Here is a 25902-nt window from a genome sequence, read left to right as displayed (position 1 = left end):
TGAAAGCTTATTGGGATAAATTAGCTAAAGAGAGGGTGTAGTGTGTATGGCGACGTCCTTTTATAGAAAATGAGGGTGCACACAACATAGCATTAGGTGACAAGTGCCCCAATAGAGCTCATCAACGGAATTGCTGCTACGCCTCACCGAGGCAATGCTCGGTAAGTCCCAAGCTCCCTAGAGCCCATCCATTTCGTCGTGCTAAAGTCAACCTAAATAGAGCCCCACCTCTACCGGTGCTCCACCTCGCTAGCCCCCAACCTCCATTGGCACTTCCCTTAGCTGCGCCGCTCCAAAGTGTTAGCCCATCGTGCCGAGCTATCCTTCCACATACAGTGCTGGAGAATATGAACAGGAAAAATCGAGAAATAGAAGGGAAAGAAGAAAGAAAATAAATGCAATTATATATAAAAAAAGCAAACAAAATGGCTAAGCAATAACATATATCTCATAACCGTGAAATTATAACGGATGTGTTCAAATTTATTTTAAGATCGGAAAAAAATTAGTGGCATATGGATCGGATTATTTTTTTTTCTTACAGAACTGACATGTGACGATTGACCAACACTGGCACAGGGACGGTCCAGATGAACCCACGTCCTAGCCGTCAACGGCGTAGGCCTCTTCGTTCCGCCTCCGCTTATCCGCTCTCGGAGGCCGCATCCACTCACCCAGCTTCGCTCGCTCGCTCGCTCTGCCCCCCGGACTGCCTCAGCCATGGAGGCGGCCGCCGCCTTCTCCCCTCCCCGCGTCTCCCCCGACGCCCGCGCCATGTTCGCTACCCTCCCCGCCTCGCCCTCCCCCCACCTCCGCCTCGCCGCCCGCCCCCGCGCTCTCTCCGCTTCCGCCCCCACCACCGCGGCGGTGGCGGCCACCAAGCAGCGGTTCTTGGCGCCGCCCCGCCCGGACCCCGCGGCGCCAGGAGGCTGCGGCGGCGGCGGCGCCAGGGACGTCGTCGCGATGGTACGGGCTTTGCCTTTCACCTGCTACACACTACCTGGCTGCGTGGACTGAAATGGCGTCTCATTTGGTTGGGATGCTTGTTGCGTTGCAGGTGGTGCCGTTCCTGAGGGGGACCGCGTGGCAGCAGCCGCCGCCGGACCTGGCCTCGTTCCTGTACAAGAACAGGATCGTCTACCTCGGGATGTGCCTCGTGCCGTCGGTGACGGAGCTCATGCTCGCCGAGTTCCTCTACCTCCAGTACGACGACGCCGAGAAGCCCATCTACCTCTACATCAACTCCACCGGCACAACCAAGGTTTGCTGCATTTGATTCAATTTTGGTTATACGATTTCCACTAGGCTTGGTTGATTAGTGAACGGGCACGCGCGTCTCAATCTAGGGTAGCTTGTGGATCATGAAGGTCTCTGCCCCCCACAATTTTCAATGATCTGTTCAGATTCTTTTACTTTGCCAAATGATTCAGATAATGTGCAGTTTATACATCTTTGAAGTGATTAGCAAGTGAGGCAGGAACTCAAAAGTTTTTATTGGGCTAGAAAATGCAATTCCGGTTTATGCCTATCACCTTTTCCAGTAGCACATCATCTTAACAGTCTACAATGTTTTCTTCAATCAGAATTATTGTTGTTCTGTTTTCAGCATAAAATTTTCTGATATATTTCTCTCCCTTCTTACTTAGAATGGCGAGAAATTGGGCTATGAGACAGAAGCTTTTGCAATATATGATGCTATGAGGTGATTTCCTACACATGCACCACTTTCTCTCAAAGCTATTGATCTTCCTGCTTCCTCTCCAAATGATTTTCCTCTTGTTTCTTGATGCTGTTCTCTAATGTCAACTTTCATACTAGTAGTTCCTTATGAGCAGCTCTTTTACTGTATAGGAAGTTCGAATCAAATTGGTCTATAACCTTAGCCAGATGGAGAAATTCAGTGGACTGCACTATATGGTGGAAAGCACGATCCAAGATATAAAGACACACAGGATATACCTCACATGGAACTCAAAGACACATAAATATGTCTCATATGATTCTCCCTCATAAAATTCTAGTTCTATCCGTGTTATCAGAAGGGTGGATCTATGTCTAGTGTAACAGTGTGCACTGTACCAGAGGCTATATTTTTGGTGGCCTGAGTCAGACAACTCTTTAGGGAAACAACCAAATACAGCTGTGTATTGCTCAGGCTCACTGCAGGCCAGGCCAATCTCCACCAGTGTAGCAACCAAACACACCCTATGTGACCCAGAATAGAGGAATCAGCTCCCTGCTGCTCAGCGCAAGACCGCAGTAATCTCTCCCCAACATGAGCCACAGCCACCAGCCCACCAGTTAGCTATTTCCATCTGACCGCCATCTTTTGTATTTACCATTTGAAATACTGGTGATCAAATACTACAATACTTGACCAACTACTATAATACCTTATTCCCAATTTGTGTTGACATATAGTGATTATATCCTACTACCAGCTTCAAATACTGTAAATTTATACAAGCAGTAGACTCAAGGTTTCATTTACCAGGAATTTTTTTTCGTGCTACACATAATTTAGTTGCAGAATAGAATAAAATCTGTTTAGCTTATGGTCTCCAACTCTCCATTAGTTCTTTCCATTCACCTTTTAACTTCTACTAGTTGTACTTGGGTTACTAGTCTTTGGAAGATTGTAGTGGTTATAGCCGTTGCCAATACATGCTGTTATTGTCATCCAAAAATTCATTCTTCAATGTCTGTACTTGTTGTTTTACGAAATATGCTCATGCAACCTAGCGATTGTAGTAAAATTTCTGGAATTCTGTCTCATGTTTTCACTAAATACAGGTATGTCAAAGTTCCAATTTTCACCTTGTGTGTTGGCAATGCATGGGGAGAAGCTGCTTTACTCTTGGCTGCTGGTGCTAAAGGTAACCGTGCTGCGCTTCCATCGTCGACGATAATGATAAAGCAGGTCATTTTCTTTTCCATCAATTAATAGAGAGCAGTTTAGTTTCTACCTTGGACAAGTCTATGTCTATCACACACCACTAATAAGACACTGTAGCAGAATGTGTCACATTCTTGCTCTTCGATTGTGGTGCACACTTGGATATACTTATTTTGTGAACATGCAATTCTGTACAGTATCAGTAGTCTTTGCTTCCAAGAAATACGAGGATAATGATCTTATTCTTCTGACCTTTAATGTGCAGCCAATTGGTCGCTTTCAAGGACAGGCGACAGATGTTGACATAGCAAGAAAAGAAATCCGAAATGTGAAAATAGAAATGGTATTTTTTCCAAGGATAGCCTATCCTATTTTTTCCTATCCATTCTGGAAGAAAGAACTGATAATTTCAGCTTAATTTCAAACTAAATCAATATTTAACATGTTCATGTCTTATCAGTCATAACAATTTCGCTAGTTCATAACTGGTGCTTTTCAATCGAACATTGCCGCAAGACAAGAACGTTAGAGTTCTTAACTTACCTGAATTATCAGGTAAACAAAATTATACATTGAATAGCTAAATGCATGTGCTGTGCTACACCTAGGCATAAAAGAAAATATGTCATAATAATTCCTAAAATAAATAAAATATGTTTTTGCATGAAATATGTTATCCGCTTGTTTGTTACTACCTCTGTCCCAAAAATATAAGGGATTTTGCTCATGTAACTCACGGGCCAAATCCCTTATATTTTGGTAGGATAAGGGAATGCTGACCTTGATCATATATATGCCAAGTACTTGCAACCTATTTATTTTGGTTCTGTAATTCTAAAAAAGTATCAGGACGGTAATTTATGAGAACTGCAGCGGGAAGAAGTGAGGTGGCAGTTTCGCTGTCACCACCACCAATGCAGTCTTTTAAGAGGAAGTATAGATTATCTGTTATCCATATTAACAATACTACCTAGGCACATTTATAATCTTACCAGAAGTGAGCAATAGAAAATTTGGCCTCCTGTCTTAGGGAGTGAATGGCAACTGAACAATAGTTTCTGTCTTCATATAATCACTGCCAGGATCCCGATGTCCTGAAAATTAGGTGGATACAGTGATTTGAAAGTGAAGCTCTTTGTTATATTTTGGGGCAGCATTTGCGTGCCTTGGAAATGATAAAAGACAATATACTTATTTTAGTTATTTGCAGCAACCCACCTTAAGAATGGCTACACACAATTTATCTGAAGCCAAGATCTTATAGGGATACAAACTTCTTGTTGGAACTTGGAACTGATGTTGGTGAAAATTTAGTTGCATTGCATTAGATTTGATACGAACTAGGTTTCCCTTGCGTTATTTTCAGCCATGCTACATTCATATTTTGCACTAGCTACCCATGAACTGAAGGGGCAGGCAGTCTATTTCAGTAGGCTGTTTACAATTCAACCTATAATGTACTGTATGAATTCACTTTTATGTCAGATTAAGCTGCTGTCAAGGCATATCGGTAAATCAGTAGAAGAGATTGCTCAGGACATCAAACGGCCCAAATATTTCAGTCCAAGTGAAGCTGTGGATTATGGGATCATTGACAAGGTAAAATTTCTAGAATGATCGCAAAAAAAAAAAAAAAAACCTGAAATGCCGAGCCTAATTTGACGGTGTTCTTCCACACACAGGTGCTGTACAATGAGAAAAGCCAAGAAGACGGTGGTGTCGTATCGGAGCTCAAAAGATCAAATTTGATATAGTATTACGCTAGATACAATCTCCCTGTAAGTTGGTAATAGGTCAGACACACGACATGCTTTGTAGTGCCATGGAGTAGCTGCCATTCATTAGCTGGCCTGGTTGTAGAACATCGAGCTGGATTGGCAATGCAAATATGCAGTACACGCTGATACTTTTTTTTTTTTTTGATATGGGCTTTTTCCAATCTGGTGCCTGATAACTTGTACGGTGGCTTGGTGCGAAACTTCTATTTTTTGTTTAGTTTTCTGAATGGCGATTCAAATGGTTGCTCTGGTTGTTTGCAATGGTATTGCTTGAATTGTGAGCGCCAGTGACTGTAAGAGCTGATTTTGGCCTGTTGAGTGCCAATATTTTGTATCTGGTCTAAAAAATCGCGCAACACTGACTTCATCTATCAGGGTTTAGAAATTTTGTGCCGCACTAGTGGATATGTTTTCGGTAGGAATTTTACTAGATTCATGAATTTAATTCTATTTCAGTTGTGTTTGTGCGTGTCTGTACTTTATGTTTATTTTCTTTTGAGAAAGTGCGTGTCTTTACGTAATTAGGGAAATGTTGTGCTCGTCTGAAATAGGTGTGAGTGTATGTTGGTGTACGCGCATCTGCTTTACTAATGTTTTTTTTTAAAAAAAATGCAAATATGCAGTGTAAATCATAAATATAGTGAAAACCTGAAAAACTAACATTTGATAAAAAAAAAGGACATCTAATATTTGTTCATTTCACTGAGAGAAACTTTTACTAAGTAATAAAATTTTGCTCAGGATAAGTTCATTTTTTTAATCTAATAGTAGTTTTTATAGTATTTTTAGGTTTTCAGTATACATATATGGTTCGGAAAGAATATAATCGGAGAAAAAGGAAATTGATGACGGAAAAAAAGCGGGGAAAACAGGAGATGCCAGGTTCCCTTGGAACGGAAAATGTTGGAAACCATTTGATCTACCACTGGCTCGCAGAATTAGACCATCTTTTGCGATTCGCACGGCAGCGGCCAAGTTTATATTAACCCCTCCCTTGGTTGGGCCTTCCCTTCTCTTCCTTCGCTAGAAGCCGCGCTCTGCTCTTCCCTCCCCCTCCCCCGAGAGGCCGAGAGACCCGCCTGCCTGCCTCCCCCTCGCCGGCGGCGCGCCCGCCCCGTCGCCCTCGCCCGCCGCGCCGGCATCCACTGTGAGTCGCTTTGTTGATCTCAGCCTTGAGCCCTTGACCCTTCTTTACCGTGGGAACAACCGACTTACAAGCTGCGGGGCGCCCCCCCTAGTTAAGCGAGGTTTCGGCCTTCGCGCGATTTTGGCCGGCGGCGCGGGGTATAGGGGACCCGGACCCGATGCGATGCGATGAGGTGCTGCGGCCCTCGGGGATTACGTGCTGCTAGTTAGTAGTAGCTTCCTTCCAATTCCATCGAGGCTTTTGGGGGCAGTGAGCATTCTGTTGGCCAGTTCGTTTTGCTCACCGTCTGATGCTTCAAATCAAGTTTTGAGTAATCGACTTGTTTGGGTAGTATCCTGGAATTTTATTTTTGGTTTTAGGGAACATGTAAATTCTACTGCTCATGTGGTACTCTTTTGAGGTTGCTATCATAACCCCAATCTTTAGAGGTTGCTGTCATAACCCCCAGCTGACTGCATTCTTATCAGATGTTCAGTTTGTTGAAAATGACGTAATTTTGAAAGGATGTTTATTTATTTTGATTTTTGAGTTAGAAGGCTGGAATTTTATATCTTTGCTAAAATTGCTCGTATAAGGACTCGATGAGTAAGTGCATACTGGTTTATTTAGCTGATGTAAATTGTACAGCTTACAACATTTTAATTTGTAGGTTCCCTCTCTTTGAGAGGACTTGCAAGGAGCTGAATGGAGCCGAAACTAGCATTCCCCCAGGATAGTCCACCACTTGCCATCCTCTGTGCTGCTAAGGTCGCAGGTGTTTCCCTCACCCTCGATCCGAAGCTCGCCTCGGGTTCAGCACCCACACTTCACCTTGGTTCTGGGTAAGTGGATACTGATCAGTCTGTAGCTTCTCTCTGAGACGAACCACTACTTTTTTTTCCCTTTCTTTTAAGGCTTATACTATGATAATTTGCTCCATCATCATGCCTGCATCTTGAATCGTGCTTGGAATGGCAAGTTCGGTGCATAATATTCTATTCCATAGTAGGGTTTGACAAAGCAACCTTCAGCATTATTTTTTTCTTTATGTCATTCTAGTCTTCATGGAACATCAAAACAATATTTTTGGTGGCCAAATTATTGCTCCTCTTTTCCATTAGTATTTATCCTTCTCAGTATTTCCCCTTTAGAGTTTAAAAATTCTCACTGAACATCTGAACCTTTCATGATTCTGTGCAGGGATTTTATCCACGGTGTTAACACAATTCTTCGTTACATTGCTCGTGTTGCATCTGTTACCAGTTTCTATGGTCAGGATGCTATTCAGGCAGCATATGTATGTTCTGGTTGACTATTTGCTATCGCTGGTGCTACTCAGTGAATTTATTGATTGTCTGAGTATTCATAGTTCCTGTTATTATGCATGTTTAGGTTGATCAATGGCTCGACTACGCCCCAGTCATTCTTTCAGGATCTGAATTTGAAGCTGCTTGCTCATTTCTAGATGGATACCTAGCATCACGAACCTTTTTGGTTAGTTATGGCTTGTCAATTGCTGACATTGTAGTATGGTCAAATCTTGCAGGTAATTGTCTGGTTTCTTTTATAATCTATATTTTATCATTCTATATGTTTATATTACTTACTTTGGAGTGGCACCCCTTTATTTAGGGACAGGCCAACGATGGGAAAGTCTAAGGAGGTCCAAGAAATATCAAAACCTTGTTCGCTGGTTCAACAGCATAGCAGACTATTCAGACACACTAGATGAAGTTGTCTCTGCTTATGTTGGAAAAAGGGGGATAGGAAAGTCTCCTGCACCAAGCCTGAAAGAGAAATTACCTGATTCAAAGCAGAATATCTCAATCCCTGAAGTAGATCTCCCAGGTGCAAAAGTTGGGGAGGTCTGCGTTCGCTTTGCCCCCGAGCCTAGTGGGTATCTTCACATTGGTCATGCAAAGGCTGGACTTTTGAACAAGTACTTTGCTGAGAGATATAAAGGGCGCCTGATAGTTCGATTTGATGACACAAACCCTTCGAAAGAAAGCAATGAATTTGTTGAGAACGTCCTGAAGGATGTAGAAACACTGGGAATAAAATATGATATAGTTACTTACACATCAGATTATTTTCCGCAGTTAATGGAAATGGCTGAAAATTTGATTAAGCAAGGGAAGGCTTATGTTGATGATACACCAAAGGAGCAAATGAGGAGTGAGAGAATGGATGGTGTGGAATCTAAATGTAGAAATAATACTGTTCAGGATAATTTGTCATTGTGGAAAGAGATGATCAATGGAACTGAAAGGGGTATGCAGTGTTGTGTACGGGGTAAACTTGACATGCAGGACCCTAACAAATCACTTCGAGATCCTGTATACTACCGTTGCAACACTGATCCCCATCATCGTATTGGCTCAAAATACAAGGTCTATCCAACTTATGACTTTGCTTGTCCATTTGTCGACGCATTGGAAGGAGTGACTCATGCTCTCCGCTCAAGTGAATACCATGATCGGAATGCACAGTACTATCGTATCCTTCAAGAAATGGGGTTAAGGAGGGTAGAAATCTATGAGTTCAGCAGGTTGAATATGGTTTACACGGTTCTTAGCAAACGCAAGCTTCTCTGGTTTGTACAAAACAAAAAGGTGGAGGACTGGACTGATCCACGCTTCCCCACTGTACAAGGCATAGTACGTCGTGGCTTGAAGGTTGAAGCTTTGGTACAATTTATACTTGAGCAGGTAATGTTCTAATGAGTTACCGTTTGTGATTTCATAGCTATATTTAATGGTGTCTTCGTAATTCATTTGTTCTTTGACCTTTTATTTCTCAAGGGTGCCTCTAAAAATCTAAATCTTATGGAGTGGGATAAACTCTGGACAATCAACAAGAAGATAATTGATCCAGTGTGTGGAAGGCATACTGCCGTTCTGAAAGACCAGCGTGTGCTTTTCACTCTTACTAATGGTCCAGAGGAACCATTCATCCGAGTCTTACCCAGGCACAAGAAATACGAAGGTGCTGGAAAGAAGGCTACAACCTTCACAAACAAAATTTGGTTGGAGAGTGCTGATGCATCAGTTATTAGCATCGGTGAGGAAGTTACTCTGATGGACTGGGGAAATGCTATCATCAAAGAAATCAAGACACAGAATGGAATTATAACTGAACTGCTTGGGGAACTCCATCTTGAGGGGTCAGTTAAGATGACAAAGTTAAAGCTAACGTGGCTGCCAGATATTGAAGATCTTGTATCTCTCTCGTTGGTAGAGTTTGACTACCTAATCAAAAAGAAAAAGGTAACACGTTAAATTGAAGTTCCTTTATTAAGTAGTAGGCTAGTATCGTACAGATGCAATACCACATGAGAAACAGAGTTCTTATAGTACTGAACAATTGGTACTCTACTGCTTTTGCTATAATTTTGTAGTATTAATACCTAATTAGGCCCTCTTTGAATCAAAGGAAAAACCATAGGAATTTTAGAGGATTTTATCATATGGAAAATAATCCTATCTAGTCCTTTTGAAACAAAGGATTGTTTCCTATCAATTCCTTTGAAATTCCTATGAAATGGACCTTCCTAGAGTAATTTTGAAGGAAAATAAGCATGAGGTTTCACCTCATGTTTTTCTCTTCATGTGTCTAAGTTTCTTGCGTTTTTCCTGTATGCTAATCAAACGATAGTTTTGAGACTTTCCTATGTTTCAAAATCCCAGAGGAGGCCCTTAGTCTGTTAAGTTTGACTATGTTCACCTTAGACTTCTTCAATAGATAGTGTATGAAACCCAATACTAGTGTATCACAGTATCAGAAAAGCTAGGCTTGTGAAGGAATGGTCAATATACTTGTTCTTGGAGCACGATCTAGAAGAGATTTAGTTTCTTTATTAATTTCTTTACATATTGGATGATGTCTCTGAGTTTTCGCTTCCATGAATCCATCGATGTTTTCCTTCCATGATTGAGTAGCATCATCTGCTAGTATTTTAAATATTGCTGTGGCATTTTTGCAGCTGGAAGAAGATGATAATTTCCTTGACAATCTTAATCCATGCACTTGCCAAGAGTTTCCGGCTCTTGGAGACGCAAACATGCGGAATCTCAAACAAGGAGAAATCATACAGCTTGAAAGGAAAGGGTATTACAGGTGTGATGCTCCATTTATCCGGTCTTCCAAACCAATTGTCCTTTTCGCTATTCCAGATGGACGACAAAAGTCCGCAACGAAGTAGGAACCTATAAGATGGTTTCTGGAACAGCAAATACAAGAATCATGTTCCTGATAAAACTGGTGTTGTAAACTTGTTGATTGGAATTTTAAACTTAAATAATTTTGTTGCTCCTTTTATTCTGACTATATGAAAATTAGCTGATCGATCATATTTCTGTGGTTAAATTATGCTCTATCATATTTCTATCATGAGAATTGGCTGATCTATCATATGAGAAGGAATACATCGTACAAAATAGTATTCGTGAACTGAAGAATTACCGAGGGTAAATTCAGCACAAACTGTAATGGCACAAGCATCATCACATCCAACGAATACGATATTTTTATCAAAAATGCTCTTTTTTCCCCCACAACGGAGGCTCCGTGTGGCCCTTGCTGTTACTGCTTCAAAGTTTGACAGCACTACAGCGTGAGGCACATGAAAGAAGAAAAAATTGAAGTAGTGCAGCCCATGAAACAGGTTCCTCCTGCGGTCTTCAGGAACGCACACAGATTATGAGAAAAAAAAAAGGTCCTTCGATGGTCCAAATTTTTACTTCTTTAGGCTGCGCCCAAGTCGTTCTATAGCGGCACCAACGCCGCTTTGATTACCTTGTTCCTCCACCAAATCTGTTGGTTTCGAACTTGCCATCTCAAGATTGGCTTTCTCTGCCAGCTTCAACTGTATCCAACCTGTAAAAGAATTCCTTAAGGCTGACTTATTGAACAAAAAATCAAGCTACCAGCATCCTAGAATGTGTCAGCACAGCACGGTCATCGTGTAAGCATAAAGTTGTTGGCTTGGCAATTGATGACAGTGTGCTAGTAGTAGCTCTTATATGCAAATGCTAAATGCACTTCTTATATGCAAATGGCTTGGCAAATGATTCCCAAGTCCCAAATCCCAATCAAACCTCATTGAGACTGTTCATAAGTTTATAGAAAGATCGAGCACCCTTGCGCTGAAGATGAACAGGGCTAAGCGATGGTAATCCATCAGTAGGCAATATAAGCTGAAGAACTACCAATTTGGAAATGCATCCTGCCCAACATGAAATGCAACTATGTCCAAGAGTCCTGCAATTAAATGTACTCTCAAAGTTGTTAAAGCATAGATTGAGTTCACATGATTCAATCTAGTACTACCAGGGAACACACTAAATATCAGTTATTCAGCTTATCAGGACCATATTCAATCAAGTGATGTGCATGTTCGAGTGAACTAAAATGACCATTTTTCATTGGTGAATAGAAAGTAGAGTAATACCAAGGGGAAAGCAGACTCCAGCACCAAGAGCTGATCCAACCAATACATTCCTTGCACGCCACATTGGTGAACCTGGCACTGAAGATGAACGATCATCAGTTAAGATAAACTAAGGATGCTGAGGGCTACCTTAGTTAATGAAGTTAACCAACTATTTGCACAGCAGAATCAGAACTAAAATACAAACAATATCATAAAACAATGATTTATCTCATCATATCATGTGGCAATGAGATCACAATTAACCCTGACAGGTAGTAATAATTTCTGAGCACACAGATTGAAAACCAAAGTCAAAGATAACAGGATTTATTAGATATTCAAGGAACCTATTTTAAGAGCTTCTTACATTAATCTACATCCTTCAAGGTACAGGGGAAAAAATCGAGCACATCATGGTGACAGAAAAATCCAAGTAGGGCTATATATCTTAGCAAGTCTATTCCACCAATCAGATTTTCAGGTATCATATGGCTAGGACCTAGAAGCTCACAGCGGTAGAAGGCCTATAAAGGAAGCAAACCTTATAGAGGAAGACAAGTAATATAACCTACTAACCTTCAGAACCTCTGGTAGATGACTACAACAGACGACTTTCCCCAAAATAATAGTACTTACGACACAAGATTGTCTATACTGAATTACATACATATTACGGGTACATGATAACCTCGTTTTCTTCAAAAATATGTCATTTTTCTTTCAAAACATGACTGGGGCTATTCTTATTCTATTACAATCAGTAATTGAATATTTGAATGCAATTCAGGCTTCACAGTATCACAAACATATTTCATAAGCTCACTTCAAATTATTTGAGGTGACCAAAATTTCCACCATCTAAACAAAAGTATAAACTGGACATGAAGAGATACATACATATAAGTCCAAATGCAGCTGCAGTAGCCGAGCCAGCTCCAGCTATATTAAATACATCATGCACCCCACGTTTCTCAATAAGAAGGTTCTGTATGCCAAAGAAAGTTGCAGTAAACATCCCAAGGCGAACACCACCAACTAGCGATCCTTTGGCAACCCGGATGAATCTTTTCTCCATTGCATCTCTCATCAATCTATACTGCTCACGCTTGTCTGTGGTGCTCCCCATCTTCAACATCACTTCAGCGTCTTTGCTCTGTAAAATACAGCACAATAATGTTGTAACTGAAGACATTTCATTTTATTTGGTGTAAGGAGTTCAGGAAAAAAGGATATAAATGTTCACCTCAAAATAGGGACATGGTTAATTATCTTAATCAAAATTCTAGAATCCCAGTTCTAAAGGAGACCTTAATGGTTAGTACCCACTTGGTTATATAGATTGGTAGCTTGTTTCGATAAAAAGGAAATTTCTCAATTCTGCTCTAGCTCTACAATTTCAGGTCTAAATGATCTGTGAGCTGTGATCAAAAGACCAATAAAATAGTTATCAGTCGATGCAACCACATATCTTCCATCTGGTGGCCATTCATTTGTTCAAATTGTTTTTAATTTCACGCAATTTATCATACAGAGCCAATGATAGAAAGCAGGAGGCGGATAGAGTAGAGTAGCAACTTACGACAGAGGCGCTGGCCTCCTTGCTCCCGCCGTAGAGCAGCCCGGCGAAGACGCCGACGAGGGTGGCGGTACCCCAGTTCGCCGTCCCCAACGCAGAAGTTCTCGGTGGCGTGGCACCCTCCTCCACCTCCCCGTCCTCCTGCATCATCGCCCACACCCAACCACGTCAGAACTCGGGCGCCAGACGAATACGCACGAGGGATCGATACAGACCGTGGGCGCGGTCGAAGCCGGTGGATTCGTCGCCGCCGCCGCCGCCGCCGCCGGCGGCGGCGGCGGCTCGGCCGGAGGAGGCGCCGAGGCGGCCATCGCGATCTGCTACCGCTGCCGCAGGGGGAGGATTCGCTCCTAGGATGGTACAAAACAGGGTACTTGTAGGTCGCTACTAGTAGGCCTCAGGGGCGGCGGGGCGGCGCCGGCGGCGAGATCACGGCCGGTGGAGGCGAGGCGGAGATGAGGAAGGGGAATGGGGGAGAAGGAAGCGAAGTGTGCGTGTTGGGGTTTAGCCGAGTGGGCTGGGCTTTCGCCATTGGTGATGGGCCCTGATGGTAGAGCCCACGGCCCACATGTTCGCTCGATCGTTCCACCACCCAAATTCAAACGCGATGATTTCCCCGAAATTCTAAATATGTTTGAATTTGAAGGAAAATGGTACTACTTCAGATTTCCTGTGTTGTGCCATTGTTCTTCTCCATGTTGATTTAAGTTTTTTAAAGGGTGAATAGCTAAAGTGATCCTCCAAGTTTCACCTAAGGCTCAGTTTAGTCCTTGATGTTTCAATCTATCCATATTAGTCCTTCAAGTTTTTATTTTATTTCAAACTTATCCTTGAACCAACAACTCTCTTCATAAATGACACTTATACCCCTTATCATTCACATATATAAGAGAAAAATTGCATGCTTGAATTTTTTATAGATAATACATAGTATATTATGTAAAACCAAAATAAATTATGTACCAGCAAGTGTATACGATAGCAATTGCTTAAGTTTCATGTGCACATGTTGAAACAATGGGAAGTACATATGTAATGTTGTAATGTTGTTTATTCATGTTGACTTTCTCTTTTCTAGTATATAGTTGTATACAAATTAAGGGCAAAAAAGATATTTTTTTAATAGAAATATTGACTAGAAATAGCCATATGGCATATTAAGAGGGTCCAAGGATAATTTCAAGACAAAACAAATACTCCCTCCATCCCAAAATATTTGACGCCGTTGATTTTTTAAAAAATATTTGACCGTTCATCTTATTCAAAAAATTGAAGTAATTATTAATTCTTTTCCTATCATTTGATTTATTATTAAGTATACTTTTACGTCTACATATAGTTTTACACATTTCACAAAAGTTTTTGAATAAGACGAACGGTCAAACATGTTTAAAAAAGTCAACGGCGTCAAACATTTAGGGAAGGAGGGAGTATTTAGAGGAGCTATGTGGACAAAATTGTTAGGGTTACGGATAAGGTATACCCTCTACCCTTTGATGTATGCTATATGGAAATACGGTATAGCGGTGCATATACGGACGTTCTCTGAACACGCTAAGGAAATCCATCACGAAGTCCGCCAATGGAAAGATTCCTACCCGTATAAGACTGTGTCGTTATTATATCGTGTAGGGTCCGATGTCTCCAAGTCCTACTTGGAGACCGCCTGACCTGCGATATAAAAGGGACACCCGAGGGACCTAAGGGATCGAATCTCATAACCTACACAACGACCACAGCCTACGAAGCTGAAGACTACAGGAGCCAAGTCGCCGGGTGATCTAGTCGAATCAACTCGACTACGATATCGTCGGTACCACCGAGTTCTATTATTCCCTTTGTAATATGTGGTTATTTCCATATAATCCCATATCAACTTGATTAGGGCTATTACCTGTTAAGGGGCCTGAACCAGTATAATCTTTGTCTCTTATTTCCTTGATGTCATACTACGTAGATCCTCGTACCAGCGTACCCAATACCCTCTATATCCGGTCTACGGGTACCCACCGTCGACAGTGGCACGCCAGGTAGGAGCACTTGGTGCTCAAGGTTCTACTACTATGACATCGAGCTTCGTCGACAACAGAGTCGACACCGGCCCCATCCAAGGAATCCCTGCTTCAACAATGCTGGTGTGGACTCAAGTCGGCGAAATCGTCTTCCTGGTTTACACCACGGTGCCAATCTCGGCTAGTCCATCAATAACCGGAAACGAGAACGCCGTGGTTATAAACCCGGACGGTCCCATGTCGAAGGATCCTCCCACCGTGGCGGAGAACGGAACATCGACGTCATACGAGCTCGAGAAGATTCCTAGTGCGGCCGAGCCTTGTCCTTTTGACAAGGACTGCGAGCCGAGGAGGACAACTTCCGAGGTCACCAAGTCCTGGTGTCATATCCACAAGTCCAGGAAGCACAACTTGCAAGCTTGCTGGGTTTTTCTCAATGTACAAGCTGAAATCCGTGCTTGCAAAGAGCGTGGAATCCAGCGTACTTCTCCAACTCGTGATGTCTATTGTCCTATTCACAAGACGAAGAATCACGACTTCTCAAGCTGCAAGGTCTTTTTCCGCGCCATGAAGACGACACCTCCTAAGGTCCAGCAGTCAGGAACCTCTCTCGAGGATACAAACAAGGAACAAGGAGCGACGATAACCTCAGATCGATTCATTGGAGTAATCGACATCAATCCCCGTGAACCATCAGTCCTACACTTGCTCGAAGACTATGGCTCGTCATCTTCCAGTACACCACGTGACATGTTTGCCATTGGTGGGACTAGCACGTCTGCACAGGCTAACGCAGAGGCGGAGAATCAGACGGCCACGCCAGCCCAACATCTCGGCACCGTCAACGCAATACTGAGAGAAGCTCCCTATGACCTGTGCTTAATGATGATCTCGCACGATGGACGGAACGACTATGGGAATCTGTAGCCAATCTCAGTAACGCGTTCGAGAAAGCTGCTACCAGAGCACAACCGGAACGACCGACAGCTGGCGGTGCCGACAGTGAACCACCGGAGCAGCGGACGTCGCCCGCACGAGCTACCCCTCCACCTCGCGGCACCGGCGATCTCCGCGACCATCTGAATGGCCGCCGAGAAGCACGACGCGCGCGAGACAACGAGAATCGTTCCCGACATCGTGTTTCTTCACGACGTCACGAGAACGAGGAGCGAGGAGGCCGCTCGAACGAGGACCAACATCACCGTGATCGTCACAACCGCCGCGATCGCGATAACCGCAAGCAGCGGACACCAGACGATGACGGTCGGGGGCGTCAGCATTAAGGTGATGATAATGGTGACCGGCGCCAGGACAACAATGGTGGACGGCGACAGAATTCTTGAGAACCTGAACGTCGCCCTCGGAATCGCACGCCAGAGCCGAGTGAGCCATCGTCATCATCATCATCATCATAATCTTTGTCTTCGTCATCCGATAGACGTCCATGGAGGACACATGATCGCCGACAACCCACTGCCCCCAGCGCTGGGTGTAGAGCTTTCAACCGTTCTCTACGTGATGTCCGATGGCCCGAGAGATTCCGACCCGAAGCAATAGAGAAGTACGATGGAAGTACTGACCCTGAAAAATTCCTCCAGGTCTACTCCACGGTACTATACGCTGCTGGGGCAGACGACAACGCATTAGCGCACTATTTGCCAACAACGTTGAAAGGTTCTGCGCGTTCATGGCTGATGCACCTCCCACCTTACTCGATCTCTTCATGGGCAGATTTATGGCAACAATTCATCGCGAACTTCCAGGGAACTTACAAGCGCCACGCGATCGAAAACGATTTACACGCGTTAACACAGAATCAGGGTGAATCTTTGAGGGACTATGTCCGGCGCTTTAATGAGTGCAGAAATACGATCCCCAATATCACTGATGCCTCTGTGATCCGCGCTTTCAAAACCGGTGTCAGAGATTGCTATACTACCCAGGATTTGGCAACAAGGCGAATCACTACTACTCGAAGGTTGTTCGAGGTTGTCGATCGATGTGCCCATGCAGACGACGCGCTGAGACGCAAAAACGACAAACCAAAGGTGGGAGGAGAGAAGAAGCCAGCCAAGGACGCACCCGAATCAAGCAAGAAGAAAAGCGACAAGAGTGGGAATAGGAAAGCTCAAGCAGAAGTCCTTGCATCTGAATACGAGCGCCCGCCCAAACACCCAGACCCACAAGGCAGTGATACAAAGAGAATATGGTGCCCCATACACAAGTCGGACAGACATTCTCTGGAGGAGTGCCTCATCTTCAAAAAATCGTTGGAAAGGCAGCTGGCATTGGAGAAAGGCAAGCGAGTACGTGTAGTCGAGAAGGCAACTGAGGCAACCACTCAGGACTCAGACTCCGCGTACCCAGATTCCGATCTTCATGTCTCGCACATCTTCGGAGGTCCCACAGCGTACTCTTCAAAGCGAGAATACAAAAAAGTGGAGCGTGAGGTTTGTTCGACATGGCAGGGGGCTGCACCCAAAATGAAGTGGTCTGAACAGAAGATCGAGTTCTTAGATGAAGACTACCCCAAGGCTGCTGTTATACCAGGACGATATCCGATCGTGGTCGAACCCACTATTCGGAATATCAAGGTAGCGCGAGTCCTCGTCGATGGCGGCAGCTCCATCAATCTTCTCTTCGCTAGCACTTTGGACGCAATGGGAATCCCACGAAGCGAGTTGACACCTACCGATCAACACTTCCATGGAATCACCCCTCAATCTTCGTCCAAGCCATTGGGCAAGATCACACTTCCGGTGACTTTCGGCCAAGCGAGCAACTTCCGAACGGAGCAGATAATATTTGATGTTGCTGAGATCGACACAGCATACAACACCATCATCGGAAGAACGGCACTCGCGAAGTTCATGGCCGCATCTCACTACGCGTATCAGGTGCTCAAGATGCCCGGCCCGAAGGGAACAATCACTATCCAAGGGAACGCAAAGCTGGCGGTCCAATGCAACAAGCGGAGCCTTGACATGGTCGAGCACACTCCCAGCCCACCCGCCACAGCCGAGCCACCCAAGAAAGTGATCAAAACGACTAAGACGCCGAAACCAGACGGCGCAATCAAAATCGTCCCACTCTGCAGTGCCAACCCCGACAAGACGGTCAAGATTGGGGCATCACTGAATGAGAAATAGGAACTCGCGCTCATCACCTTCCTCCGCGACAATGCGGACGTATTCGCTTGGTATCCGTCCGACATGCCGGGGGTCCCCAGGGAGGTGATTGAGCACAAACTCATGGTGCGACCCGATGCCAAGCCAGTAAAGCAAAAACTGCGGAGATTTGCACCAGATCGGAAACAGGCCATACGAGAAGAGCTCGATAGACTTCTTAAGGCTGGTTTCATCAGAGAGGTACTCCATCCAGAGTGGCTAGCCAACCCAATCATGGTGCGGAAGTCTAACGGGAAGTGAGGAATGTGCGTCGACTTCACCGACCTAAACAAGTAGTGCCCCAAGGATCACTTCTCTCTCCCTCGAATAGACCAACTAGTGGACTCAACAGCTGGTTGCGAGCTGTTAAGCTTCCTTGATGCTTACTCCGGCTACCACCAAATCAGCATGGCAAAAGAGGACGAGGAGAAGACATCATTCATCACACCATTCGGTGTATTCTGTTACGTTAAAATGCCGTTTGGACTCATAACCGCAGGGAACACTTTCCAGCATACGGTCCAAGGGGCACTTAGCGATCAGCTGGGTAACAATGTTGAGGCCTACGTCGACGACATCGTTGTCAAAACCAAGACAGGCGACTTGTTGATTGACGATCTACGGGAAACTTTCGACAACCTCAGACGATATCGCCTCATGCTCAACCCTGAGAAGTGCACGTTCGGGGTACCGTCGGGCAAACTGCTCGGATTCCTCGTTTCTGGCAGAGGAATAGAAGCAAATCCCGAGAAGATCAAGGCAATCGAGAACATGAAGTCGCCCACAAGACTCAAGGAAGTACAGAAGCTAACCGGATGCATGGCGGCGCTAAGTAGGTTCGTCGCTAGGATGGGAGAACGAGGACAACCCTTCTTCGCACTGCTAAAAAAGCAAGACAAATTTGTATGGACACAGGAAGCCGAAGAGGCGTTCATCGCACTCAAACGCTACTTGTCAAATCCCCCTGTACTTGTTGCTCCCCAACCTAATGAAGAGTTGTTCCTCTATATTGCCGCCACGCCCTACTCTGTGAGTACTGTCATTGTTGTCGAAAGGGAAAAGGTGCAGAGACCAGTCTATTATGTCAGTGAGGCCCTACACGACGCAAAGACAAGGTACCCACAGATCCAAAAACTGCTCTACGCAGTAATCATGATGTCAAGAAAGCTACGCCACTACTTACAAGCCCACAGGGTCACAGTTGTCTCCGCCTTCCCCCTTGGTGAAGTCGTGAGAAACAAAGACGTTGTCGGCCGCATTGCGAAATGGGTAGTCGAGCTAAGCCAGTTTGACGTCCACTTTGTACCACGAACAACCATCAAGTCCCAGGTTCTCGCCGATTTCGTAGCCGATTGGACTATGCCTGAAAACAGGTTAGACAGCCAGACCGACAACGAAACATGGACAATGGCGTTCGATGGCGCGCTCAACAGCCAAGGAGCAGGTGCAGGGTTCATCTTGACATCACCTTCGGGAGATCATTTCAAGCATGCAATTCACCTTAACTTCAGGGTGACCAACAACACAGCCAAGTACGAAGGACTACTCGCTGGGATGAGAGCTGCAGCTGCACTTGGAGTCAAGCGACTGATCGTGAAAGGGGATTCCGAACTAGTCGCAAACCAGGTGCACAAAGATTACAAATGCTCTAGCCCTGAGCTGTCCAAGTATCTCGCAGAAGTCAGGAAGCTGGAAAAAAGATTTGATGGGATCGAGGTCCGACACGTATATCGCAAGGACAACATCGAATCAGACGATGTAGCACGGCGTGCGTCCAGACGAGAGCCACTCGAACCCGGCACCTTTCTGGACATCCTGACAAAACCATCAGTGAAAGAGGCAAACGACGAAGATAGCCCAGTCACCCCCGACATAAGCTCGGGGGCTACAGAGGCAGAGCGCGCCGTTGCCGACATCGAGACCATGGATGACTGGCGGACCCCACTCATCAAATTCATAAGCAGTGACGAGTTGCCCGAGGACGACGCAGAAGCCGAGAAAATAACTCGTCAAGCAAAAATCTACTATATGATCGGCAACGATCTATACAAGAAGGCGCCAAACGAGGTACTTCTTAAATGTGTCTCGTCCGACGACGACAAACACCTCCTCCTCGACATACACGAAGGGGTCTGCGGGTCTGTCGGTGACATGGGATCAGGAGTATCATGACTAGAGGTTTGAGGCAGACACAAACGCCCACGTGGCCTGGCACCCTCGGGGGACGTCGGGCCCGAGGGTGATGTGTTCGCCCTCCTCTTAGTCCCCCCGAGGGGGTCGGGCCGCACCCGCCTCGGCCCCGAGGGCCGAGGCGCCCCGACCCCTCGTGGGTTTTCGCTCCGCGTGTATGGGTTAGGTGAGCACAGTGGGGCTCACCTAACCACATTTATTGCGGTTTGGGTGAGCGTGTCACGCCGCATGTAACGCAGTGCAGTGCACTCATTTATTCGGTCTGTGACCAGTCACAGACCGGTCAGATCGCGGGTTAGGTGGCGACAGGCGGTCTGACGCACGCCTCACCCCATCCCGTCAGGACGAGGGCTTCTAGGCGCTCGTCCCCAGCTGGAGCTAGCGTGTTACCTCCCAGAGATGGCACGTTAGTCCTGATCAGATATATGCCAGGCTTCATCCTAACCATTACAAGCAAGATGTTGTGTGAAGAAGGGCGAACATGTAGATTGCTAAGCTGACATGTGGTGGACAAGAATGACCGACGTGACTGGTCTGACTCCGGTCATGTCGTCAGCAGGCGGCCACGATTCCACGTCGCATCTGCTCCCGGTGAAAGTGGAGGTAGTTGTGGGCCGTCCCATCAGAAGGTGACTCGGACGGCAACGATACAAATCTCCGTCCATTTATGAAAAGGTGGGGGAAGTCCCCACAAAAAAGAGGGAAATGGTGCATGTGGTATCCCCTTAAGATATAAAAGGAGGACCTTGCCCACTTAGATGAGGGAGATTTTTTTGGACTTTTCCAGATTGGGAACCTAGAACGAGGGAGAGGCTGGCTCATACTTTGTAGCTCCTTCATACACAGATCTCCCAAAACACAGGAGTAGGGTATTACGCTTCTCAGCGGCCCGAACCTGTATACATCGCCGGCGTCTTGTGTGCTTCCTGTCTCGCGAACCTTCCACAGATTGGGAGCTTAGAGTCTCACCCAGGGTCCCCGGCCGAACCGGCAAAGGGGGGCCAGCGCGGTCTCCCGGTGAGGAGCCCCACGCTCCGTCATCTGGCGCGCCAGGTAGGGGGCTCTGCGAGTGATCTTCTGAGCTCTCGCACTCCTTCGTGTGCGCCAAGCTTTTCCTGTTCAGCCCAATGGCCGAGCCAGCAAAGGCGCACGACCTCTCCCCGAGTATGAGCGGTGACGACGGGGAGCCAAACCCACGCCGTCGAGCTCGTACTCCACCGCCCCCTCCACGCCAAAGTCCTAGGCGGGAGAAGGCGCTCGAGAGGGCTGAAGGATCCGCGACTTCGACATCCACAGGAGGTGGAGAAGGGCGGCGAGATGGGGAGCGTCGCCTCCTCGTCTACGGCGACGGCAGCACGCCCCAGGGCGCGCTCCAAGCTGCAGGCGCGCTCCTACGTCACCCGCCTGTCGCCCATGACCCGGAGTCTCCAGCCCAACGTTGGCTGGACGATGTGGCCAAATTGGTCATGACTGCAAGGCAGCGCCTAGATGCTGGTGGGCGGTCCTCCGCCACCAAGGCCTCTGGTGCTGCTACCACCGGCTCCGCGTCGTCGAGACGAAGGGCGCGGCGAGCGGCAGCTGCCGTTCGCCATTCGGCCACCACTCCTTCGTCGACTCCTTCGACCCGGGAAGATCTGCGTGGGGGGCCGGACGCCCGCACTAGCATCGAGCGGCGGCGTAATGGCCGACGTGCTACCCACGCAACGGAGGGCGCTTCCTCGTCCAGAGTGTCACCTCAACACGGACGCAGGAATCAGCCCTCCGTGCCCCCGGTTGGTGGTGTCGGCTGTAGAGCCTTTGTGGCGAGTCTTCGGAATGTCCGTTGGCCCCCAAGGTTCCGGCCCACCATCGCCGAAAAATATGACGGGAGCGTCAACCCCGCCGAGTTTCTCCAGGTCTACACGACCGGGATCGAGGCCGCCGGGGGTGACGACAGGGTCATGGCGAATTTCTTTCCCATGGCCCTGAAAGGACAGGCGCGGGGCTGGCTAATGAACTTGCCACCCGCATCTGTCCACTCTTGGGAGGATTTGTGCCAACAGTTCACCATGAAATTTCAAGGCACATATCCGCGCCCAGGTGAGGAAGCGGACTTGCACGCAGTACAGCGAAGGGATGATGAGTCACTTCGCTCGTACATTCAGCGGTTCTGTCAAGTCCGCAACACCATACCATGCATCCCTACACACGCGGTGATTTACGCGTTCAGGGGGGGTGTGCGGCACAACCGCATGCTCGAAAAGATCGCCTCCAAAGAGCCCCAGACTACCGCGGAGCTTTTTCAGCTCGCGGACCGAGTGGCTCGTATGAAAAGGTGGGGGAAGTCCCCACAAAAAAGAGGGAAATGGTGCATGTGGTATCCCCTTAAGATATAAAAGGAGGACCTTGCCCACTTAGATGGAGGATTTTTTGGACTTTTCCAGATTGGGAACCTAGAACGAGGGAGAGGCTGGCTCATACTTTGTAGCTCCTTCATACACAGATCTCCCAAAACACAGGAGTAGGGTATTACGCTTCTCAGCGGCCCGAACCTGTATACATCGCCGGCGTCTTGTGTGCTTCCTGTCTCGCGAACCTTCCACAGATTGGGAGCTTAGAGTCTCACCCAGGGTCCCCGGCCGAACCGGCAAAGGGGGGCCAGCGCGGTCTCCCGGTGAGGAGCCCCACGCTCCGTCAGGGTCACATGCCTCCGGTCGTACACTAGTCGGAAAAGCTTTTCGACAAGGATTTTTCTAGCGAACCACCCTCAAAGACGCTTGCGACATGGTACAACGGTGTGAAGCTTGTCAATTTCATAGCAAACACACAAAGCTACCAGCGCAAGCACTACAAACCATCCCTCTCACTTGGCCGTTCTCGTGCTGGGGGCTCGACATACTCGGTCCATTCCCACGAGGATAGGACGGCTACAAATTCCTGTTCGTGGCGATCGACAAATTCACCAAATGGATCGAGGCAACACAGGCAACACCCACGGGGGAAATCAAGGCCGACAACGCCATCAAATTTATTAAGGGGATATTTTGCCGATATGGATTGCCTCACCGCATCATAATGGATAACGGCTCCCAATTCATCAGCGCCGATTTCCAAGACTACTGCATCGGACTGGGAGTCAAGATATGCTTCGCTTCGGTTTCTCACCCTCAGAGTAACGGATAGGTCGAGAGAGCAAACGGTATAGTACTACAAGGGATTAAGACTGGTGTCTACGACTGGCTCATGTCACATGATAAGAAGTGGGTCGAAGAACTCCCCTCTGTACTATGGGCCGTGCGCACCACACCAACAACGTCCAACAAGGAGACACCCTTCTTCCTCGTGTACGGCTCGGAGGCCATGCTCCCTACCGTGTTACGACATCAGAGTACACGAGTACAGAAGTACTCCGACGAGGATCAGGAGGAACAGCGAAACGACGACGTGAACCTACTCGAAGAACATCGAGAACGGGTTGCCCTCAGAGCAGCTAGCTACCAACAGGCCCTACGCCGATATCACGAGAAACGCATCCGAGCACGCATACTTTCGTTCGGCGACTACGTCCTCCGACGAGTTCAAAGCCAAGCAGGGCGAAACAAACTCTCGCCCAAATGGGAAGGACCGTACACGATCACACAAGTCTTGCGGCCGGGCGCATTCAAGATTGCAGACGGCGATAGTCGTGAGTTAGCAAATTCGTGGAACATTGACCAATTGCGTAAATTCTATGTATAAGTCAATAGTGTCCATATTTGTAAGACATCTTACAACTTCAAAGTCTGTTTTAAGGCACAGATTTCAATCACAGTGCCCCTTCCCGATGATCCCTTACCCATACGACACCTAGCGTTGAAACCTATCATCATGTCCCTTTACGCCGTCTTGACAAGGCCTCCGAGGAACCTAAGGGAACTTCGGCTGGGGATGCCCAGAGCTGATAAGGCCTTGTCGGATCCTTCAGAGATGAAAGACCATGTAAGATCTGGTCGTGTAAGAGTTCTCGCCGTGCGTATTAACCAAGCCGTGTAATCGGAAATGGATTTTTCCAACTTCATGGCTAGGGGCTAGGATCAGTGCTTGTTCAACTAAGGCAAGTCGAAGGTCCAAGAGCCTTATCTTCCGAGAAGAGTTCTCCGACGACAAGGCTGGGGGCTCGGGAGAGTGTATAACTCAAGTGACTGATCGAAGTCGCGAAGTGAGAAGACACTCGTGCACACCGCATCCAGAGTAAGAAAGCTTAGTTAGATAGATTTCCTTTCTATTTCACAAGCATTTCTTACAGATCGCAAAGAATTCCAAAATATATTACAATTTTCCTAAGATGTTTGTCACAGATATGCAAGCACTACCAGGAAGGCCAACGCCAATCCATTGACTGGATGATCTTCTCCGCTAGCGGAGCCATCGACTTTGCTAGGTTGTCTATCTCCGCAGGATTCCTCCGAGAACGGGAAAACCCTTCGTGAAGGAACTCGAGGTGCAACTGCGGACGATGATCCCGTATACACGCCAGCACGTGCCCTCCGGCGTATCGGCTCGATCGACGACACTCCTGCTTCAGGGCCTCGTCGATACGCCCCCTGATGCCTTCAAGGTGAGCACAAGCCCCGTTCAACCACGAGATGTAGCCAGCCGCTAACTCCTCGGGATCCCCGTGAGGTACTCGGAGCTCTCTGCAGATAATGGCCATGGTTGTGCAGCAACTCCTGAGGTACGAGTTGAACCATACCTCGCGACCTCGGAGCGCCTCCACAGCCCGGTCCCTCTTCACTTCCAATATAGTCCTCTCAGGTTCGGCGACCTCGAACTTCGTCCTCCAGTACTGGATGCGACGGTCGCGATCAACAAGCGCACTGTCGAGGTCTGCTTAACATGCAAACACCTAAGTCAAGCTAATTAAGACAGACAAGGTAAAGGAAATAGAAACGACAAGAACCAACCTAAAGGAGTCGACGCCACGTCCGTCTCCTCGGGCAGATCCTGGTCTATGCCGTCCCGCGGCACATACGGCTCGAGCTCAAGTGCCGGAACGACTACCGGCAATTTGGGCTGCCCGCGCTGCTGGACATCCTCGACATCGACATCTCTACAAACAACAAACAAAGTACCCGGAATCAAAACGCCAAAGAAAACTAAGGTGATGATTGCATACACAAAGGTAGTCGGAACCGACAAAAGTTTTACAAAACGCTATTGGTTAAGGGGTACAGAGGAGCGGTGGCCCTACTCTTCAAAAAGTGGGAGAATGGATTCCCCCATGTCGCCGATTTCTTCCATCACATCCTTGCGCGCATTGCTAGCCGCCCCCTGATACAAGATCTTCTGGAGATCAAGTTCAGGGTGCGCCAACTTCACACACGCAAGGACGTTGCACGTCCCGGTGTAGATCCCGCTTGACGTCTCCTCCCCGATCCTGGCCGCATGCTTGGAGGGGATCACCTCCATCGCCGTTGCCAGTTCCGCGAGCGAAGTCGTCAGCAAGAACTCGTCGGGATTCGCCGGGATGGTAGTCGTGACACCACACTCCCTGGCGAGCTAGTGTAGGCCGGTGTAAGTGACCCGCAGCGAACCGCGGATCTCCGACAGATTGTTCTCGAGTTCTGACATGCGGTTCTTGAGCCCCTGCCGTTGCCGCTCGTTGCCGGCCACCAGCTCCCTCATTTTCTGGAGGTCCTCTCGAACCTCCGCCAAGTCACGCGCCAGCTTGTCGGCGCGCTCGTTCGCCGACGATGCCGCCGCCGCCC

At 47.1% G+C, this 25902-nt stretch overlaps 3 protein-coding genes across 8 annotated transcripts; 2 read left to right on the top strand and 1 right to left on the bottom strand.

Annotated features, from left to right (window-relative positions):
* The first annotated feature begins 620 nt into the window (after positions 1–620).
* LOC4325168 (ATP-dependent Clp protease proteolytic subunit-related protein 4, chloroplastic) lies at positions 621–4935 on the top strand. Its single transcript, XM_015795983.3, has 7 exons — positions 621–966; positions 1058–1261; positions 1647–1702; positions 2794–2920; positions 3162–3239; positions 4382–4495; positions 4579–4935. The coding sequence occupies exons 1-7, from the start codon at positions 721–723 to the stop codon at positions 4648–4650; spliced, it is 897 nt and encodes a 298-aa protein (XP_015651469.1). The 5' UTR covers positions 621–720; the 3' UTR covers positions 4651–4935.
* Positions 4936–5696: 761 nt separating this feature from the next.
* LOC4325167 (glutamate--tRNA ligase, cytoplasmic) lies at positions 5697–10165 on the top strand. Its single transcript, XM_015795971.3, has 7 exons — positions 5697–5821; positions 6471–6642; positions 7001–7097; positions 7193–7346; positions 7433–8508; positions 8602–9066; positions 9783–10165. Exons 2-7 carry the CDS (start codon positions 6506–6508, stop codon positions 9999–10001), a joined length of 2148 nt encoding a protein of 715 aa, XP_015651457.1. The 5' UTR covers positions 5697–5821; positions 6471–6505; the 3' UTR covers positions 10002–10165.
* LOC4325165 (uncharacterized) lies at positions 8639–13277 on the bottom strand. Of its 6 annotated transcripts, none has more exons than XR_010738763.1 (8): positions 13023–13277; positions 12811–12948; positions 12129–12384; positions 11250–11327; positions 10595–10675; positions 10262–10477; positions 9915–10019; positions 8639–9048 (listed from the first exon to the last, which is right to left on the bottom strand). XR_010738763.1 is itself a non-coding variant. In XM_015796006.3 (8 exons), exons 1-8 carry the CDS (start codon positions 13116–13118, stop codon positions 10006–10008), a joined length of 846 nt encoding a protein of 281 aa, XP_015651492.1. In that variant the 5' UTR covers positions 13119–13277; the 3' UTR covers positions 9784–10005. The 6 variants fall into 6 exon arrangements, 4 of the variants coding, with proteins under 4 accessions (XP_015651492.1, XP_015651482.1, XP_015610610.1 ...); XM_015796006.3 differs by lacking the exon at positions 8639–9048 and having other exon boundaries at positions 9784–10019; positions 13023–13063; positions 13097–13277; XR_010738764.1 differs by lacking the exon at positions 10262–10477 and having other exon boundaries at positions 8787–9048.
* Between the last annotated feature and the right edge of the window lie 12625 nt (positions 13278–25902).

The sequence above is a fragment of the Oryza sativa genome, chromosome 1 (assembly GCF_034140825.1).
Source record: "Oryza sativa Japonica Group chromosome 1, ASM3414082v1".
Classification (NCBI taxonomy): domain Eukaryota; kingdom Viridiplantae; phylum Streptophyta; class Magnoliopsida; order Poales; family Poaceae; genus Oryza; species Oryza sativa.
This window is presented reverse-complemented; position numbering and strand designations above follow the sequence as displayed.